At 40.2% G+C, this 21877-nt stretch overlaps 1 protein-coding gene and 1 long non-coding RNA gene across 3 annotated transcripts in view; one reads left to right on the plus strand and one right to left on the minus strand.

Moving 5' to 3' along the window:
* The window catches only part of LOC117091955 (1-phosphatidylinositol 4,5-bisphosphate phosphodiesterase epsilon-1), a 245213-nt gene that overhangs the window by 187820 nt on the left and 35516 nt on the right, over window positions 1–21877 (plus strand). For both annotated transcript variants that reach the window (XM_033225009.1, XM_033224999.1), the window contains 5 exons: window positions 869–985; window positions 2644–2802; window positions 9229–9358; window positions 13260–13381; window positions 14296–14413. In XM_033225009.1, the coding sequence (XP_033080900.1) occupies window positions 869–985; window positions 2644–2802; window positions 9229–9358; window positions 13260–13381; window positions 14296–14413 (646 nt within the window). The remainder of the gene's footprint in view (window positions 1–868; window positions 986–2643; window positions 2803–9228; window positions 9359–13259; window positions 13382–14295; window positions 14414–21877) is intronic.
* LOC117091984 lies at window positions 11748–16943 on the minus strand. Its single transcript, XR_004440589.1, has 3 exons — window positions 16261–16943; window positions 12857–12956; window positions 11748–12398 (listed from the first exon to the last, which is right to left on the minus strand). It is a non-coding gene; the product is annotated as an uncharacterized LOC117091984 (long non-coding RNA).

Consider the following 21877-nt stretch of genomic DNA (forward strand, 5'->3'; position numbering starts at 1 on the left):
ACCTCCGCCTCCCAGGTTCAAGAGATTCTCCTGCCTCAGCCTCCCGAGTAGCTGGGATTACAAGTGCATACCATCAAGCCCGGCCAATTTTTGTATTGCTAGTAGAGACGGGGTTTCACCATGTTGGCCAGGCTGGTCTCAAACTCCTGACCTCAAGTGATCCGCCTGCCTCACCCTCCCAAAGTGCTGGGATTACAGGTGTGAGCCATTGCGCCTGGCCTTCATTCTTCATTTAAATCAGTGACTTGACCAAATTACACCTTAAGTCAAGGGTCTTTATGCTGGATCTAAATGAAGACTTCCCAAAAGTGTTTGCTATATCATGTGGAATGTGCACATGTTCATTTTTCTGGAGTTAATCTAGAACTCTCATTAGATTCCCCATTCAACCAAAGTTAGTAACCATTACCTTACACTAGTTAGCATGTAATAATATTGTTGCAATTTATATATATATTGCATGTGTGTATATATACTTTATATACTGTATATATATAATATATACACAATATACTGTATATATACTGTATATGTATTATATATACACGATATATTGTTTATATACTGTATATATATACTCTACATAGAGTGTATATATACAGAGAGTATATGTATATAGATAGATTTGTTAAATTCAATATAATGATAGTTGTTCCTTATAGTATATGAACAATACTTACTATAAACAGTTTAATGTCTTTCTACAAAATAGCCTTATCCTCATCCTTCATTTGAAAATACAAAAACCACCTTTGGTCAGAGTCTGCTGCATGTAACAAATGAGATGCTTTCTGTGGCTATAAATACCCTGCTTTCTGACCACCTTGACAGATATCTGGATTCTAATGAGCTGTTTTGGCTCTCACAGGAAGTGGTTGAAGCCATTGATCGCAGTGCCTTCATCAACTCTGACCTGCCAATCATCATATCGATTGAGAACCACTGTTCATTGCCTCAGCAACGAAAAATGGCAGAAATTTTCAAGGTGAGCTCTCAACGAAAAGGCAGGACGGTATGTTGGCCCTTGTCTTGCAATTGTCATTGGTTTTGTTTTGTTTTGTTTTGTTTTGAGACAGAGTGTCACTCTCTCACCCAGCCTGGAGTGCAGTGGCACAGTCTCGGCTCGCTGCAACCTCTGCCTCTGAGGTTCAAGCGACTCTCCTGCCTCAGCCTCCCAAGTAGCTGGGATTACCGGTGTGCGCCCCCATGCCTGGCTAATTTTTGTATTTTTAGTAGAGATGAGGTTTCGCCATGTTGGCCAGGCTGCTCTGGAACTCCTGGCTTCAAGTGATCCACCTGCCCTGGCCTCCCAAATTGCTGGGATTATAGGCATGAGCCACTGCACCCAGCCGTCATTAGGTTTTACATGAAGCCTGTGTGGACCATGCCGCAATTAGACCTTGGCCATGAAGCATATAAAGTTAGGGTCCCACAAACCTGAGAAATTGTCCTGTTCTCAGAGCCTGGGCCCTCTCTGGGATGGTCCCTCTTTTCAGCTGTAGTGATATAAGCATTGCTCTCTGGTCTCCTTACCCTTTCCAGAAAGCCTTAGGAGATTAGGGTGGACCAACTCTCCAACACTTCTGGTACCACAGGTCAGGGATGTCAGGATGTCATCTGTCAGTTGTATGTGGAAAAGCTGAAAATATCTCAGGGCAAGTAAGTCAAATCTTGTAGAAGATCTTCTTATACCACAGTACAAAGATCCAAGTTAGCAAAGAGCTTAGACTGGCCAGAACAGTTGCTGTGTTAACAGTCAGCCCTTCCTTACATAAGGGAATGATAATGCACCCAGATTTAGGAGCAGATATTCCATTATACTTCCCCCTTCCTCTAATAGTAGAGGCATTTGTGGAAATGTGGCTCTCAGTGGGAAGGAGGGGCACTAACAAAATGTCCCAAATATCAATGCCAACAAAACTAATTAACTTTTCATATTGTTCTGGCCTAAGCTTTGATTTTTTTTTTCCAACTAAAAAGTAACTTGAAGCCAGGCCCAGTGGCTCACACCTGTAATCCTAGCGCTTTGGGAGGCCAAGGCGGGTGGATCGCCTGAGCTCAGGAGTTGGAGACCAGCCTGGGCAACAATGGAGTTGATATAAGCATTGTGTCTGCCTTCCTTCCACCCACCTCCTTGAGAGACACACATTCTGCTTTGGAGGTCCATGCCCAAAATCTTTGTGAGAATTGTGTATGTGGTTCTTTACGCTATGTGGGGGCAAATTCTACCTATGTCTTTCCTTCATCTTTGTCCCTACTCCCTACCCCCTCCAAAGTTTCTATCCTTTTGACTTGACTTCATCTGAAACTAACCTTATTCTATAAACAACAGCCTCTAACTGATTCTCTTTTTTCTTGTTTAATACGTCAGACCACAGAATATTTTCCTAAATAGTTAGAACTGACGCCAGCTGCAGAGTGGCCTCGACCTCTCCTCCTGTCCTTCTAAACACCTCCCTTCCTTTCAGTAAGAAGCTATGAAGGGGGCGGGAGCTGGGGACAGCTTCTTTCCTAGTTCCTCTTCCTGAGACTTTTAAAATAATTCAACCAATCTAAAAAATCTACTATATTTATGAAGTGTACATATTTTTATCAATTATAGATAAAAGGCATTGATTGTATGTTTTCCTTCATTCTTTTTAGACTGTGTTTGGAGAAAAGCTGGTGGCTAAATTCTTATTTGAGACTGATTTCTCAGATGATCCAATGCTTCCTTCACCTGACCAACTCAGAAGGAAAGTGCTTCTTAAAAACAAGAAGCTAAAAGCCCATCAGACGCCAGTGGATATCTTAAAGCAAAAGGTACTCCCCTTTTGTTAAACTGGTTATGAAAAGGCAGTGTGCCTAGAACAAAGAAAAACAATATCATTCTAACCTTTCAGATGACCTGCTCATTTACTAGTTTTTCAAGACTGACTTTCCTTAGATGATAAATTTGATTTTGGGCTTTTCATTTCATAGACCAATAAATTCTCTCATCTCACTCACCCGAGATTTAATTTGTGGAATTGTTCCCACATAGAATATTCCTCCGTTATTTAATTTATTCTGAGTAGGATGAAGTGTGACTGTTGTGTCTGAAAGTGAGCTTTGGGGGTTGTCCATCCCATAATGACTGCTTTAGTCCCCTTTAGGGAGAGTCCCCTTAGGGAAACCCTTGGCATGGGGCCTGTAGCAGAGGCCCAATAGCCATAGCCCTGTGATCCCAGCCTGTCACTAGTTTGTGCTGCTTGGGCCCAGGTCTCGACAACAGAGATCTGAGTCCAAGCACGACAAACCCACCTGTGTAGAAGACCCACAGCCCAAAGGTCTGTGAAAAACCTCAGGTCCAGAACACAGAGTCTATTTACCAGGCTGCACCCACTTACCCCACAGGATGACAGCCAGCAAAACTATTTATCCTACTTAGGAGGGCGCTGTTGGTCCTAAAACATCACTTTGGAAACTAGCCCACTACAGACTTGCTCTCAGGCTGACCTGTTTTTCAAAGAGTACAGGCACATAGATGCTAAACATACAGAAACCAATTTCTTTACAAACATCCGAACTTGCATATTCCCTTGAAGTGTTTGTGTACTCTGAAGGTATACATTACCCAGTTTGAAGATCACCCATGACTCTGGGCCAAAAGTTGCAAAATCAGCCACCTTCAGGGGCTAAGCAGGAAATATCAGTGTGAGGAGCCAGCTGGATACAGGACAGCTGGAAGTGGTGAGGACAGGAGTGGAGTGTGCACGCCCCATCAATGAACAGCTCTAATTCAATTATTTTTAAAACACTGCACCAGCCAAGCCAGTCAGGTCTGGAGGTGAAGTCAGCCCGAAGGGCCACCAGTTGGAGACCTCCACTGGGTCGACATCCAGATCTGCACTTCCAAAGTGCTCCAGGTGACCTGGCCTTTGCTTGGGTGTCAGAGGCCATGGCACCTATGCTGATGGCCTTGTTACTAAGTTATTTAAATGTTAGCATGTATACTCTACCTGACCTTCCTCAAATGCCACATCAGTGACTAACCATCCAGCAGTGGTGCTTTTTCTTCTAGAGCCCTGTTTGTCTGTGCTGTTTTCTTTATCCAACAATGCCTGCCCGGTCCTCACTGCCAAGCAGACAAAGCTGCTAAACACACATACCACTATGGTCTTCAAGATAAATGTGAATGTCTTTGCCTTTTCCATTCTGTGCACAGTCATTTGCAGGTACTTATAAGGCTTTCATTCCACTAATGAACAGAAGTCTTTTTTATGTTGAGCCCAAATCTTCCTTCCTGTTCCTCCTTCTCATTGGCCCTCCCTCTTCCCTCTGCAGCTGTACAGACTAATTTTATATTTAGAAAGCTATCATGTGTTTCCCCACCAGCTTTTCTTCTCCAAGCTAAAAATTCTTGTTGTGCCAACTGTTCCTGACAGGATATGTTTGCTAAGACTCTTTACTTACCATTAAGAATATTGTAAATATTCTTAAATTTGTGGATATTCTTGAATTTGTCAATCTTAAAATGTGATTTCTAGAACTAAGTCAGTATTCTAGGTAGTATATTACAGCACAAGATCAGTGAAACCATCATCTCCCCTAATTTGAACTTTAAACCTTTGTTAATGCAGCCTCAGACTGTCTTCCTTTCAAAAATTCTTGGTCAGCCGCTGTGGCTCGCCCCTGTAATCCCAGCACTTTGAGAGGCCAAGGCAGGTGAATTGCTTGAATCTAGAAGTTCAAGACCAGCCTGGGCAACATATCAAATCCCCAGCTCTACAAAAAATATAAAAATTAGCCGAGCATGGTGGCACGTGCCTGTATTCCCAGCTACTGGAGAGGCTGAGGCAGGAGGATCACCTGAGCCTGGGAGGCCAAGGTTGCAATGAGACATGATTGTGCCACTGCATACCAGTGTGGGCCACAGAGTGAGACCCTGACTCAAAAAAATATATATATATTTAGCACACAGAGGGCTCATGTTGAGCTTGTAGAAAACAAAATCATTGATTATTTTCATATTGACTGTTCTTATGCCCAGTGTTCCCATTTTTCCAGATTAACAGTGAATTTTAACCTTTTGTATATGAGAGCCTCGTATTTATTTTTGCTCTTCTTGGTTTCGGTATATTATTACATCCTACAAGGTTCTTTGTGTATTTTGTTTCTGTCATCTGGTACATTTATTAGCAATTTCTCAAACTGTGTCTTCATCCCAAGTTGCCCTTGAGTCAGCCAGCCACGTGGAAAGGCCTGTGCCCTTCTTTTTTTTTTTTTTTTTTGAGACAGAGTCTTGCTCTGTCGCCCGGGCTGAAGTGCAGTGGCCAGATCTCAGCTCACTGCAAGCTCCGCCTCCCGGGTTTACGCCATTCTCCTGCCTCAGCCTCCCGAGTAGCTGGGACTACAGGCGCCCGCCACCTCGCCCGGCAGATTTTTGTATTTTTAGTAGAGACGGGGTTTCACCGTGTTAGCCAGGATGGTCTCGATCTCCTGACCTCGTGATCCGCCCGTCTCGGCCTCCCAAAGTGCTGGGATTACAGGCTTGAGCCACCGCGCCCGGCAGGCCTGTGCCCTTCTTAAAGAACCCCCATGGCATTTGATGATTGTTGCTCTTGTCTGGTGCTCTCCTCTCTGGTAGCCTGCATTTCCCAGAGGGTGCTTCAACTTCTTTATTGATTTCTTTATTTATAAAATAGAAAACTGAAGCCTGGCCACTTGTGTGACTTTCTCAAGGCCAACCAGCTCATAGCAGTAGAGCTTAGTCTCGGTCTTTAGAGAAGCCCTTTTCAAAGGTGATACAGAAGTCAGAATACTTTAATAAGAATAGTCGCTGGAGCACTTTGAAAAACAGATTCTAAGGTCACGAATCTGACTAAGTCAGAATTGCCAGAAGAAAGGCCTGCTCATCTGTTTATAAAAAAAAATTCCTTAAGTCACCATGGTGTCTGCAGAAAAAATAATAACAATAATAATTCTTATTATCCTGGAAGATTGAGAAACACGATTTATCTGCTATTTTTCCCACAAAGTGAATTATCTTGTCCAAAAAAAGCTAAGGAGGTTACTGTGCAGTAAATTTGTTCTTAGTAGATCCATTCTAACTCTTGTAAATCACCTCTTTATTTTCTAAGTTCTCACAAACCAAGTGATTAATACCCCATCATGAAATTTTGTCAGCTATCACCTTGACACTGCCCACAGTATAATTTCCACAACTTACTTGTTCCTCATGTTGGGAAAATGGGACAATATAATCCCTATTTCCAGTTTTCTAAGACTGCGACCTTTCATGATGACTTCCCAGGGGGTACCAGCAATGATTCCACAGTCGTATCTGTAAGGCCTTTCTGTTTTCTGGTAGATCATGCATCTAGACCTAGTGATCTGACCTCAAATAAACCAGGTGAATGCCCAGAGCTCCATGGGCTCCGGCCTACCCCCTAACATAGAAGGCCTGTGTCATTTCAATACAAAGAACACACCCTCAGCAAGGATAGATTGACTCAGAGCAGGATTTCTGAAGCCCTCCACCTGCCTCTGGCTTGTACTGAGATGCATCCTGAGGTCTCCTAACTATACCCCACCATGATCTTCCAGGATTCTGACATTGCTCTCCTGAATTTGAACCAAAAATACTCGAACAGTTCACCCTAGATGACAGGCACTGTGGCTAGGTACTGGGGAAACAGAGAATTGTAAGACATTGCTCCTGCTTAGCCCTATGAGGGCCAGTCTCCTCATCTGACCCATACCTCCAACCCCTACCTATATCCGAGTTACTTTTATTCAGGAGCTGAGGTCCCATTTTTCTACTCTAGAATAAGTAGGATACTGCGTAGAAGGGTCCCAGCTATTGGCTGTTCATTGGGCTACCTCTCCCATGCTTCTCCTTGAGCATCTCGGGGGCCTTGGCACTCCACTTTCAGACACTGCTATTTGTGGTTCTTTGAGCAGTGTCCTTCTCCCATACAGTTCTCACGCTTCCCTGCCAGTGGGTCTGTCCAGCCCTTGGCCTCATCATTCCTATAACTTGGCGTTACCTTGAGTGCTCGCTAAGTCAAGGCCCTTCTCTTATCAGCGATAAAGAGACCTGCATTTGTGGCTCACTTGTGCCTACAACAGATTTCCCAAAGTTTTTAAGAACACTAATCCTATGAGAGACTCTGAGAAGAGAAAGACGGGGGGGAAAGAAATTCCCTGATTAAGTAAGCATGGGAAATGTTTATTTGAGACTGATTTCACTGGAGATCTTTGAAGATGCACTGGAGATCTTTGAAGACTCATGATGCCCTTTAGCGTATTAAATGAAGGCTGTGTGAAACTCTGTAGTAGGAATGTGTTCAGGTTTGGTTAAGCTGCTGTTTCCAGGCATTCAATGTATTTTGCGGTTCCTGTAATTGTCAGTTTTTCCATAACACCTAATAATACCCACAGAACTCCATAAAACCCATTTTGAGAAATCTCAGCCTAGACAATATCCAGTTATCTGGAATGGACTGCTTTGTAATACATTTCATATGGATATGGACACAGCCTAAATTGTATCTTCCTTATGTATACGTATTCATTATAAAGGTAATATACCAACATTTCAAAAATTTAGGGAATAGAGAATTATTTTAAAACATACATAATTCCAGGGTCAAACACAACTATATTACACAAGTTCTTAACCTTGGTAATATCCACAAATAGAATTTAGGGAGTCTATGAATATAAATGGAAAAAAAAGACATCTTTATTTTCACTAACCTCTAGCTGAAATTTAGCATTTCCTCTGATTATAAATGTGGAAATAAACTACAGTAATGTAGGCAATACCTATTGTCACCAATAGAAATGGCAACTTTTTCATTATACTTCACAGTTGTCGCTAATATCTCCAAGAATTATTTACGCTCAATTTATATTTTCAAAAATGTTACTTAACCTACTACTATGCTTTCTACTGTGTTAATTAAAAAACACATACATTCTAATAGCACAAATTGTTCCTATAACATGTGATCAATGTATTCAACAGTATTTCCTTCGTAACCGTTTCATTTTATGCATTTAAAACATCATTCCGAGAAGGGATCCTATCTCACCAGACAACCAGAGAAGTATGTGACACAAAAACAAGTGAAGAACCCCTGCCGTATTCACATTTAATATCTAGTGCTTTATGACTGTCATTTTATATAATTGCACTTTAAATACATAAAACAAAGAATGCAGAATTATATGTATATTTATGTAGTATATATATTTACATGTATAGCTATTTTCTGTATGCACACACATACATTGTATAGAATATATATTAACACACACATGTATGCACACATACACATGCAGAATTGTATATGTGTGTGTGCATATACAATATTCTATATAATATATTCAATGCATAAATATTGAATAAAAATTTGTTGAACAAAAGGATTTGTTCAATTCCTTTGTTCAATAAATATATAACAATTATTTTTTCATGTCTCATTCTCTCCAGCAGACAACTACTGCTTACTGACCCCGTTCCTCTATTGTTGGACTTCTAGGTTGTTTCCTGCATTTAGTTCATGCAAGTAACATTTCCTATATTTCAGATGATTTTCTTAAGCTAGATTGGTTCCCAGACCTGTACTGATGCTCATCACTTCACAGTAATTCCACTAAACGTGGAGTATGTGACCTCCCTGGCTGCACACATCAAGTTTCCTAAAGTTTCTAGGCCTGTTTTGTTAATCTGATTTATGGTTCAGAAAGCCTTTTGAAAAAAATTTTATTTAAACCAACAACAATTCTTTTGGTCTCTTTGTCCATAGGGATTCTAACATTGTTCTCAAGGTCAGGGGCCTGTAGATACTATTTTAAGAAGGGGAAAAAAATGGTTTCTTAACAGAGACGTACTTTTGAAAAACTGATGGGTGGGTGACTCACTTCTTCAGTCATTTGGGATTGGTGCTGGTTCCCCAAATCACCAAAACTTTCTCTTGGAGGGGTTGTCCCGGGAACCTGGCTAGCTGAGCACCGCACACAGTCTTCTGTAGATTGTGTATAAAAGCTCCAGGACTCTTCCTGCAGGAAGGCTGACGTTCACCCAAGTGTTGACATTGTGTTTCAAGTGAATCTAGATTTTTTTCCTCCTCTCCCAAATGTATCAAAATAGGTTAAGCTACTTTTAATGATTGTGTTAAACATCAGGGGTAGTTTTGAAGGTTATAAATGAATTCAGTAGCTTGGCATCTGCAGTTTACAATTATTGCTATTTTACAGGCTCATCAGTTAGCATCTATGCAAGCACAGGCTTATAATGGTGGGAATGCCAACCCCCCACCTGCCAATAATGAGGAAGAGGAAGATGAGGAGGACGAATATGATTATGACTATGAATCCCTTTCTGATGGTAAGAGAAACAGATCCCTATGCTGTGCACAGGAAAATTCTTGGATGATTTTCCACATTTTTCTTTCTAAAATAAATCTAGAGCTCCAAAGACCAATACTGCAGATGGTTGTAATACTGTCCAGGAGTTTCTGAATTCAGTCACTTAAGCAAGGACTGAGGAAGGAAGGGGATTCTGTTAGCCACCACTTAAGGAAAGAAGAGGCAGGTGGGGAAGTTACAGGGAGTCATTCCTATGACAAGTTTCTAGAGGAAGAGATGGAATTGCAGCAGAGAAACCCTGTTTTCACCCTTTAGCTTCTAGTGTGTCTGGTACTTTTGGCAGGAATTGTAGGCTGAGGCTGCATCCTTTCTCCTGCACCAGCAGCAGGGGGCAGCATCACGGCTCTGTGCTCTCCGTTCCTTTCACACTCTTGCTCTGGCATTCTAGCAGGGAAAAGAAAGGAGCCTCATTTCCCCTCCCTCCCTGTTTTCATACCATTAAGCCAACAAGATCTTTCCTTCTGGCCCAACCAAAGAGAAAAAACATGGGTAATACTAATGATACAATACAAAAAAGCCACATGAATTGATGTTAACTACAGATTACTAACAGAGGATTCTTCTCACATGAGAATTAGGTTTTCAGTGTGTTTCGTTTGCGTTAAACATTTGTTAGAGATTGTAGAATGTTTACTCAGGTACCTTTGCTGATAGTAGACTGTTTCATTTTGGCGATGTCTGAAAGACAACAATATAATAATAAGAAAATGCCAAGGTTCCTATTTCTGTAAACATTATATAGTAGAATATACTGTTTCTATATAGAATAATTATTTTGCTAAATATGCAGATATGCCCAGACCAGAAACCATCTACCATTAAGTCGTCTCAAGCATTAAGACAACTGAGCCGCCTCCTCCAAATATCTGCTCCTCAGCAGAAATTTGAGTTGTCTCCAGTCATAGTTCAGTTTTGTGAGCCTCCATCACTGGTTATGCTGCAGTGTCTGTCTGCCCCCAAATATAATACCAAACTACATCATTTAGTATTTGTCCTTAGTAATAGTTGATTGCTCCATACCACCAATTAAAAGCCAGTTTGCTACACCTGAAACCCCATGAGCTAATATGAGGGACATATCTCATCAGATAGTAAGAGAAAAAAAATTAAAAGGAGTCAAGACAATTTCTCTGCAAAGTCATGGGAATGAATTTTTTTATTAACTTATTCTTCCCCATGGGTTTCTTCCCCATTACAGTTGCAGTAATGCCCCATAGAAGGACAAATTGATTCAGATATGAAAGGAAAAGCACACTTAAGAAATCAACTAATCCAGATGTCATATGCCCCTATAAGTAGTTAGTCCGCTAGAAAACACATTTGCTCTTTCATAAATTACTCCTGTGCTTTTTCTGTATTTCTGAGAACAGGAAAGGAAAAGACTTTTTAGAAATTATTATACTGTAGATTTTCACATAAAGAAATAACAAAAAGTTATTATAGATGGTTTTGATTTGCAAATAACAAAATGAATAGGTGGGAGAAGGATTTTCTGATTTATTTTCATTTGGGACAGTAAAATTTAGTCCTATACCACTGAATTTCTAAGATAAGTTGCATGCAATTTTAACAATCCACGTATGCAGAGGTGGCATATCATTGGAAAAGGGGACCACGCAAGGCTCTGTTCCAATAGACTTTGAGACCTGGGGCAATGTCTTCACCACTTTTAGGCCTTAGATGCCTCAGATATGTAATGAAAAGGTTCTGCAAAGTGTTTGGTGATTTTCTTCCTCTACTTCCAGCACTAACATCTATAATGTATGACCACTTAAGCCCACTACCACTACATGAGTATTTCCCCCTTCATTGAAAGATCCCTCTGACTGGATGATTCTCAAACAGGCCTTGTAGTTATGCTGTGACTTATGCAGGCCTTGTAGTTATGCTTGTTGAAGCTTGTCCAGTTAAGGCTTCCATATGTGACTATGAAATGCCTTACTAGCCATATGCCTTTGATTATTGTTGTGACCATCTCCACTTTCTCCAGCAGGGATAGAAAACAGAAATCTACCTACTGTGGGAAGCACCATTACCAGCCTCTTAGGGGGCCTCAAAGGTTTCCTAGCTTCTTGTAATAATGTGTCCTTTTGAGAATCAGATGAGAGCTGTCACCTTTGAAAAATAAAATGTGCTCTCAAAATTCTGCACAACTGCAAGAGTTTCACAAGTTTCCTGAGACCCTCATAGGCATCCTAGATTAGGAACCCATCTCTAAAGTCAGGGTGCCCAGTTTATCTCTGTGGCATCTCTTGTCCTTGGTTTTCATGACGATTAAATAAAGAATTAATCTAACACCATTTGGGCTATAAAAATGAGATAATGCCTAGCCACGGAATTATTGCAAGTAAACCCTAAGGAAGTTGCAAACGAGAGTTATTTATTTGAGAAATTGTAACTCTGCCTTTTGGGTAATGAATTCTTAATGAATATTTTTCTCCCAACCTTGTCGTTTATCTTGTGTCTAGTTTTGAACATACACTGCAGACAAATTTGAATTTATGACTTAACATAGACATATTCTATGACACTGACAGCACAATTCCAAGAAATTAATCTGTTTCTGTACCTTTGAAATGAAGTCATATTGGGAGTATTACAACAGTCAGTAATTGAAAATATGTAACATGAATGTGTCAGCCCTTGGCATGATTCACATTAGTAATGTTTACATTTCGTTTACTGCTAGTCCTTGCATCGTTCAACAGTCAAAATATTAAATCTATAGAACATTTCTTGTTTCATTTATTTATAATCTAAGCTGCTGTTATTTGTGCTTTGCTTCATACCTTTGTTTAATTTATCTGGTGTTTGTCTTAATTTTCTCCTTCCTTTACCCCTTTCTGATTCTGTTTTTCTGTAGCAGATGTCCTTACTGCCTCCCCTGCTCCTAACAGTCAGGAAGGTAAATGCCATTTGAACGGGGCATTTTAACTGCATGGACGTCAGCATTCTGTTTCCAATTTCTTGGGCCCGGTTAGCATGACGTTGTGATACTTCTGTGAATACAAATGTAATGAAATGATTTATCTCATTTACTTCTTGTCAGCCTGCATGGCCCTGATTTGGTATAAGGTCCTTTTGGTCTAATCATTTGTGCTCTGATGATGCGATACTAAATCTTAGTGAGAAATTAGCTTTCTTGTTTTTCATTTTAAAAAATCATCATCACGATACACCTCTAATACCCTTAGAGTCATTCCTAGTAGAAAAGCAAAAAAAGAGCAAAATGTAAGATTAAATCTCATGATATAATATTTAGATATCTTTTATGTTCTGTTATGATTATCACTTAGTAAATTAATAACAATCATGAAAACTTTGCTTTTTAATTATAATTGTAAAAACTTTGCACTGCACCCAGTAATAAGTCTTTCCCCCCAAGTTTTGGCTTTCTCAAGGTAAAAGAAGTAAATAGCTTCATTTCAAAGTGAGAGTGATTAAATCATGTATGTACCTTCTAGAAGTGCTTCAGCCACTAAATCCTTCCCAAACATGTGTGCTGTCAGCTTCTTGTTGTGGGATATCTTCCATAATATTTGCATAGTTCCAATCATCTGTATGAAAATTGACATCTTCATTTAGATTATGTCGATATGCCAGATTATTTTGAATCATTTAAATTATGTCTATAAGCGACAAAAACTACTGATAAATAAATCAATTAAATTGAAAATAACTGCATCAACCCAATTTTTACAGTTAGGCTTCAAGCCATCATTTTATTAACATACTATATAGTTAGAGCCTCATTCTTATAGATAAGTACAAGTATCTGGATGTCCTCACAGTGATGTACATGTAGTTCTTAAGTGAAGCATTGGGTTCTTTTTCACTGAAGCCTGCTAACTAATTTTCAGACAACATTCTGGAAGACAGACCTGAAAATAAATCATGTAATGACAAGCTTCAGTTTGAGTATAGTGAAGAAATCCCCAAGAGGATAAAGAAGGCAGATAACTCTGCTTACAACAAAGGAAAGGTGGGTGAATGGTTTCTGTTAAATGACACTTGGACCATGTGGCACTCTTGTCGGTTGCAGATGGGATCCACTTCCTCCCTATCCCTCCCTTTCACCTTTCCCCTCACTTTCCCTTAGATGCCAAAGTTCACTTGGTGATATTAAGAGACACCCACCTTCCATTTATGGAAAGTTAGTCATTGATTCATCCAGCCAGTACCTACTGATGATGTATGTGTGGCAGGTACTGAAGCGGCACAGGAGGTGGTTTAGTGATGGAGGCAGACATGTCAACTTTGCTGAAGATTAGTGCATAGAACAGTGATTATATTGTGTTATCAGAGAATCAAGGACAGGCTCTAAGGGAATATGAGGTTTGAGAAGGAAGATTTGGCTAAACAGACAAAAACAGAACATTCAGGCCAAGGCGACAGCCAGGTATGTCCAGGGAATTGCAAGAAGTATTAAAGGCATTTGGGATGACCAAGAAGATAAACAGGGGCCAGATAGTAGAGGAACGACACTGAGAATAGAAAGATAAATGTGATACCCAGATCCTACCCTCAAGTGCCTCATGGTTTATAGATTCTGAGCAAATCTTTAGATGCAGTTGCAGTGACATTGTTGGACAATGGAATTATATGTCAAAATTTGAGCCACAGAAGATATATAGTCAATCCTCTATTTAACAAAGATTTATTGACCATTCCACATGTAAGACAGTGGACCATACACTGAGGGATGAATTAGACTCACCTCCTGCCCTCAGAAAGCTTTTACTCTAGGAAAGCTGTTGAGACATGTGTATGGATAATTACCATGCAAGGGGAAATACAGCAATAACACCGGAGAAGGACAGATAAAAGAGCTTTGGGAACTCAGAGGTGAGTGGCATATACCTTCCATGTAAAATGGTATCATTTTTCCCTTACCAGGTTTATGATATGGAACTGGGAGAAGAATTTTATCTTGATCAGAATAAAAAGGAAAGCAGACAGATTGCACCAGAGCTTTCTGACCTTGTAATCTATTGTCAAGCAGTAAAATTTCCAGGTAAGATAAGGCAATATCATCTATAACATTTAAAGATACCAAATGTTAAAAATATGCCATTTATTTAATTGGCATTGTGAACACTCTCAAAATAACTAAACTGTGTTGCTGAAATCATTGTTATACCCCCTAAATATCTTTATTATTATAATTTGCCCTGATGCTCGTGAAGAAAAATACCATAAAATATTCATTTTCCAGGTCACACAATGTCTTTTTATAATAGTTAATAATTATAAAAATAATAATACTCATAATTTCTCATTGCTAAAATGTATTAAATACTTAAGTACTAGGATTTGTGCCGTTTACATACATTTCCTTTACTGTTCATAATGATTCTACAAGGTAGGCAGTATTATCTCCATTTTAAAATAAAGTCTGAGAGAGCTGAAGTAATTTGCCCCAAATTTCAAAGTATATCAGCCAAGATTCTTTGGTTTGAAAGTGGCAAAGGGAACTTTATTGACTCATGTACTTAAAAATGAAGACACACAGGTTTCAGGTAATGCTTAACCAACGCACATGCTTTCTCTCTCCTCATTTCTCATTCCTCCTCCATCATGTTGGCTATCTCCCCTTTATTCCCTTCTTGTTGCAAGACGACTACAGCAGGCTAGCACTACATGCTTCTAGTTTCAGCTTCAGTGTAAGAGTCTCTTCCAGAACTTCCCGCAGAAGTGTCATTGTTTCTCATTGGGTCCTTTACCCAAGCCTTAACCAATCACTGTCGCCAGGGGGATGCAGTGCTCTGAGAGTCTGGAGCCCATGTCACATGCTCCCCTCTGAACTGGGTAGCAAGGCCCCACCCACACCACAAGGACCAAGGATGGGGTTGAAGTGGAAGAAGAGATTTCCCCCAACTGACCATTTTTAGAAGTACAGTGGACTTAGGCTGATGAACCACTTTCCAAAAACAGTGTCCTTTTCAATTAATGAATGGTAGACCTATGGCTCTGAAGCCTATCTGTCTCCAAAGTCCTGCCCTTACCTGTTATACTGCCTGGCCTCTCTTGTTTCCGGCTGTTTTCAATGAGCATACTCAATTATGTGTCCCACAAATGGGGCACCAGGGGGTGGAAGACAAACAAGAAAGTCCATAAGTGCATGGAACTCAGAAAAATTCATCTCCTCATACTAGGAAAAAGGATCCTCTGGAATAAAATTTCTGAGAACAGGAAAGTGGCTGAGATAGGAAGATCAGTCTAAATGTTAGTAAACAGGGTATATAGACTTGCCCTCATCTTTTCAAGATGGGCTGAACTCAGGTCCCTTCCAGAGCATATCTTAAGCACCCGGTCTCACACTGTGCCTGACAAATCGGCCAGAGGCATTGGGCTATTTAAAAGTTAGGTAAACTGCGTGTGGTGGTGCGTGCCTGTAGTCCCAGCTAACAGGGAGGCTGAGCAGGAGAAATGCTTGAGTCTAGGAGTTCAAGTCCAGCCTTGGCAACATATATAGCAAGATCTCATCTCTAAAAAATAATAATAATTAAATTTTTAAAAATCACAGTTAGGTAATAGTGAGTGCTCTTTTCACACACCAGAGTAAAAAAGTCATATTATTTAATGATATAAAAAAGCATATATTTCATGATATTAAAATAATTTCAAGTTTTCTCCTATAAACTGTTTTTAGACTGTTGGCAGCTGCTACTGCTTGTCTGCTAGTAAATCCTGTTGAGGAGGATATGAATCAATAAGTAGCCAGCAAAGATTTCAAAGAAATGCAGGAACCTGGTCATTTAAGTTTAATTTCACAGACCATGACCTCATGGCATATAAGTACAATATTACCATTATTTGCAACTGGCAAAAATCTTTTTCTGATGGAGTAAAACCCTTTACCTGTCAAAGAGCCTGGAGGCTGGCATGTCCTTCATTGCAGGAACAAGGATGAGCGCCACTCTGTTCAAGAATCATACCCACTGCAGCTCTTATTCTTTATAAATGCAGTGAATGTCACACTCGGACCATTCCACTGGCTTTGTCTTTTCTTCTCAAGCACTGAGTAAATAAGGAGCACAGATTCCCAAAGATATTTGAAGTCAGTGTGAAAGATAAAGTCTCTGTGCCAGTAGAGAATCGTGGAAGGATCAAGAGGTCATTTGGTAGAGCTTCTAAGCATGTGGTTGTTCGGCTTATTTTAAAAATTCCAAGTATGTTGTTTTTTAAAAGTGTTCACATAGCATACATTTCTTCATAGGTATAGTGTATTTTCATTTTCTTTAGAAAATGAAATTTCTTACATTTTTCCCCAATTTTATTTCCTGTCTCAAAATAGCTAAATTGGATTGCCAGAATTATTGTTATAATACCTTCTAAATATTTCTTGTTATAATCATGTGTTTGATGCACATGAGGAAAACACTATAAATTGTTCATGTTGCTATGCCATTCATTTTAATTTTGCTACATTATCAATTTCAGTGTATGTCACCTTTCGTCATCCTAAGTCCCTTCTTACAAGGCATATGCAAAAAAAAAAAAAAAAACCCTTCATTGCAATGAGGCACTCAACAATCATGTGGTATGAGGCCCACAGAAAGGAAGGAACTTTCCTACCATCAGAAGCGAGTTCAGTGGCAGGGCAAGAGCCAGATCTCCTGGCAGCTCCCCAGGCTGGGCTCTTTGCACCACACTCTGGAAGTAGTTGAGTTTTTTTGACCTGCTTTCTCTTAGGGTTTGTTTCTCAGTTGCATTTAGTACTTCTATTGTCCTGGGTTTTTTTTTCTCCTTCTAACAGGAAAAGAAAAGGATATGGTATTTTTATTTTATGACCCCACTTACCTAGTTTCCAATATCTTCCCACAAGCTCCCCTGCATCCCCCACTCTCCTCAGGGACCTAGATACACTGCCGTCTTTCTAGTGCCAGGCCATTGCTCCGAGTGTTCTCAACCTTGCCTGGCCTGCCTTCTCCCCTTGGCCCCATTCCAAATTCCAAGGACAGGGTCCTTGTAAAGTATCTGAGACTCTTCAACTCATTGTGACATCTCCTTTCTGGAGCTCCTTCATTTATGGACGTATTTTTGGGTACCTCCTAGATACCCAATTGTTCCACAGTTAGGAGTACAACCTTGTTCTTTTGAGTTTTTTTATTTTGACAGCTTTAGTGGTACAAGTAGTTTCTGGTTACATGGATGAATTGTATAGTGATGAAGTCTGGAATTTTAGTGCACCTGTCACCCAAGTTGTGTAAGTCATACCCAACAGGTAGTTTTTCATCCCTCACCTCCCTCCCACTCTCATTCTGAGTCTCCAATGTCCATTATACTGCTCTGTATGCCTTGACATACCCATAGCTTAAAAGAGTACAACCCTGTAAGAGAAAAATTATTCAGTGGTGACAAGATCATCAGATAAGATCATGGGTCGAGACCTGGGCTCTTGGCTACCACGCTCTGTGATTTGGCCAAGGCAAATCTTCTCTCTGAGCCTTTGTCACTCAAAAGTGGAGTTTACTAGAATCCTTATTTACTACACTTGCTGAAATCTCCAGAATCACCCAGGCCTCTTGATTAACATACCCAGTCTCAGGCTTCTCTACCAGGGATTTACACTTGGAAGGCACTGGGAGGTCCTGGTCCCTGGGTTTCTAAGGCAGGCATGTCAGGAGCAGGAAGAGCCAGATGATCTGGAATTCTGATTCTGAGGGGGATTTTGCCTCATTCTCCTTTGAATGCACCACACAGCCCACAGAGCAGGCACCCAGGGATTCCATGGTGAGGCTCGTCCGGAAGATTCTGTGACTTCCAGGGTTCATTTTTATTCCTACACTGAAGGAGCCACATGGAGAGAGCCTTGCAAATGTCAGTCCATTCCCTGGATACACACTGTCATTTTCTCAGCACTGAGAGATAAGCTTTGTTCATCAAATAGTGGTTTGCTAACAAGCCATTTGAATGACAAAAGTAGAACCCTGCTGCCTTGGGCAGCTTTGGGCTAGCTGGGTGTGGGTCCCTGGCACTGAGTGTTGCCATTCCCCACAGAGAGCCTTGGCCGTCCCCCATGGCTGTTCTGGGTTACTCAGATCCACAGTAGTGCTGCAGGTTGGAACACCTTGGAGGGCAAAGGGATGCATTTCAGGAAATGAGAGGGCTCGGAACAGAACTTTTGGGAGAATGTCAACCAACACACCATTGAGAGGTAGCCCTGTTCACTGAAACTTAATTACCCTCGGTGCCTCCCAATATCTTGCAAAACCAGCGAAGACAGCTTTTTGGGCCTACAGTAAGATGAGGCCCAGCTGTGCCCTGCAGAGCATGGCAGGCAAGGCACTCAGGAAGGAGAAGGAGCCGTGTGACCCTGTGAGTGGCTCTCGGACTGTCCCCAGACTCAGCTTCTCTCCTGATTTTAGCAGTGCCAATATGTTGAATCCTCTGATGTGTCCGGAAAAGCATCCAGAAGAAAGCCTAGCACTGATTATATTTACAGTAATGGATCACTTAATCATGGAGAGACATTCTGAGAAATGCTTCATTAGATTATTTGGTCATTGCGAAACATCATAGAGTGAACTTAGACAAAGCTGCAGTGTAGCCTACTACACACCTAGGCTAAATGGTGGAGCTGATTGCTCCTAGGCTACCAGCCTGTATAGCACGTTACTGTACTGAATACTGTAGGTACATATAACACAATGAGAAGTATTTGTGCATGCAAACATACCTAAAAAGACAAGGTACAGTAAAAATACGGCATGGAAAATTTAAAACGGTACATCTGTATAGGGCACTTATCATGAATGAAGCGTGCAGGCCTGGAAGTTGCTCTAGGTGGGTCAGTGAGTGAGTGGTGAGTGAATGTGAAGACTTGGGACATTACTGTACATGACTATCAACTTTATAAACACTGTATACTAGGTTACACTACATTTATAAATAAAAAATTTTTCTTCAAAAATAAATTAACCTTAGCTTACTGTAACTTTTTATTTTATAAATTTTTATTTTATTAAATTTTTGATTCTTTTGTAATAACACTTAGCTTAAAACACACACACATTGTATAATTGTATAAAAATATTTTCTTTCTTTTTTTATTTTTATTTTTTAATTAGACACCTGACCTTGCTCTGTCATCCAGGCTGGAGTGCAGTGGTAGAATCATGGCTCACTGTAACTCTGAACTCCTGGGCTCAAGTGATCCTCCCACCCTAGTCTTCTGAATAGCTAGGACTACAGGCATGTGCCACCAATACCTGGCTAATTTTTTTTTTTTTTTAGAGACAAGGGTCTCACTATGTTGCCCAGGCTGATCTCCTGGACTGATCTGCCTTGGCCTCCCAAAGTGCTGGAAATACAGGCATGAGCCATCGCACACAGCCATTTTCTTTCTTATTTTTTTTTCCTTTTTTTCCCCCCATTCTGTGACTCTAGCCAAAGACATTTGCTTTCTTTATTCTATAAGATTTTCTCTATTTTTAATTTTTTTACTTCATTTTATTTTTTTTTACTTTTTAAACTTTTTTTACTAAAAACTGAGATACAAACACCCACATAAGCCTCAGTCTACATAGCGTCAAGATCACCAATATCAGTGTCTTCCACTTCCACATCTTTTCCTATGAAGGTCTTCAGGGACAATAACAAGCATGGAGCTGTCATCTCCCGTGATAACAATGCTTTCTTCTGGAATACTTCCTGAAGGACCTGCCTGAGGCTGTTTTACAGTTAACATATATATGTGTGTGTATATATATATATAACTTAAATATATGTATATACACACACGTAATGTAGAAGGAGTATACTCTAAAATAATGATAAAAAGTATAGTATAGTCAATATATAAACCAGTAACATTATCATTATGTTCTGTACATAATTGTATGTACTAGACTTCTATATGACTGGCAGTGCAGCAGATTTGTTTACACCACTCTAATCACAAACACTTGAGTAATGTGTTATGCTATCATGTTAGGACAGCAGAAGGTGACAGGAATTTTTCAGCTCCAGTACAATCTTAAATGGGACCACCATCATATATATGGTCTGTTGACCTAAATGTTGTTTTGTGGCTAATGACTGTACATCGCCTGTCTAGTTAGGGAGTTGATTTCAAAGCTTCCAGACAAATTAGGATTTCTGAAGGAAGATGCCATCATATGCACTGAAGTTAATTTATTCTTTTGTTTTTTAAGTAATTTTTTTTCTTTTTAGAGACAGAGTCTTGCTAAGTTGCCCAGGCTGGCCTCAAACTCCTGGCCCAAGTGATTCTCCTGCCTCAGCCTCCCAAGTCACCGGGACTACTGGTGTGCACCACTGCATCTGGTTCTGGAGTTGGTTTATTCCTAAATACCTAGATGACTTCTGCTCAAACTTCTATCTTGAAGCTTTAGTCACGTCAGATGTTCCAACATCTATATCTAAAATAAGCTTTCTCATTCACAATCACAAGGGAAAACACAGATGAAAGGAAGACCCTGAAATTAACTAGAGACTCAGTGGGGGAAGGGAGGCAGCCACCAGGCTAACCGTGTGGATTTAAATCCCAGCTCTGTCTCTCCATGACCTTGACTTGAACAGTTATGTATTATAGCTGCTCTGCACCTGGGATTCCCTATCTGTAAAAGGGGTGTAACAGTCCTAACCTAAAGGATTGCTGTAAAAATTAGCAATAAAGTATCTAGTGTGATTAGCACATCGTCTGGAACATGATGGATGGATCACTTGAGGTCAGGAGTTCGAGATCAGCCTGGACAACATGGTGAAATGCCGTCTCTACTAAAAATACAAAAATTAGCCAGGTGTAGTGGTGCACACCTGTAATCCCAGCTTTCTGGAAATGTCGTTATTGGTAAGTGAGCCAACAGGGTAGATGAAAGTTCATTTGTTGCTTCTTCACTATTTTTCTGGACCCCTTCTCACCATTCAAAATCCTTCCCCTTTTTTGATCACTCAGTCCTTGTTTACATTCTTCCCCTCCCATCCCAAAAGAATAACCAGGCTCTTCACTGAGATACCCACATACTGGTAGAAGATATTGACATGTGGCAGATACATGTAAAACTCCAGAATGAATAGAGCCTCTACCCCTGGCCTCCTCATCAGTTTTACTTGGGAGAAAATCCATTATTAAGTAATTGTGTCAAGAGCAAAATGTACATAAATATTAAGATCAAGGCATGAGAACTCAGTAGTCTAAGTCTGTGCATGTTTGCTGTTATGAATACTTTGGAGGAGAAAAAAACACCTTAAAAGCCCCATGTTAAGCTATAATAATAAAAGCTACTATGGACTGAGCACTTCCCTGAACAAGACACACTACTATATTACCTTATTTATTCCTAACCACAGCCCATTTATAGATGAGGGAGTGATGTAGAGAAGTTAAGTAACTTGTGTGAGGTTGCCCTGCTAAGAACAGATTTTAAACCCAGCGGTCTCACTCCAAAGTGTGTGCTCTTAAATACTATTCTATCCTGTCTCCTCTGATGATGTTCTTGGAAGGGGTGTTGTT

Source organism: Trachypithecus francoisi, unplaced genomic scaffold (assembly GCF_009764315.1).
Source record: "Trachypithecus francoisi isolate TF-2019V2 unplaced genomic scaffold, Tfra_2.0 Contig01436, whole genome shotgun sequence".
In the NCBI taxonomy this organism is placed as follows: Eukaryota; Metazoa; Chordata; class Mammalia; order Primates; family Cercopithecidae; genus Trachypithecus; species Trachypithecus francoisi.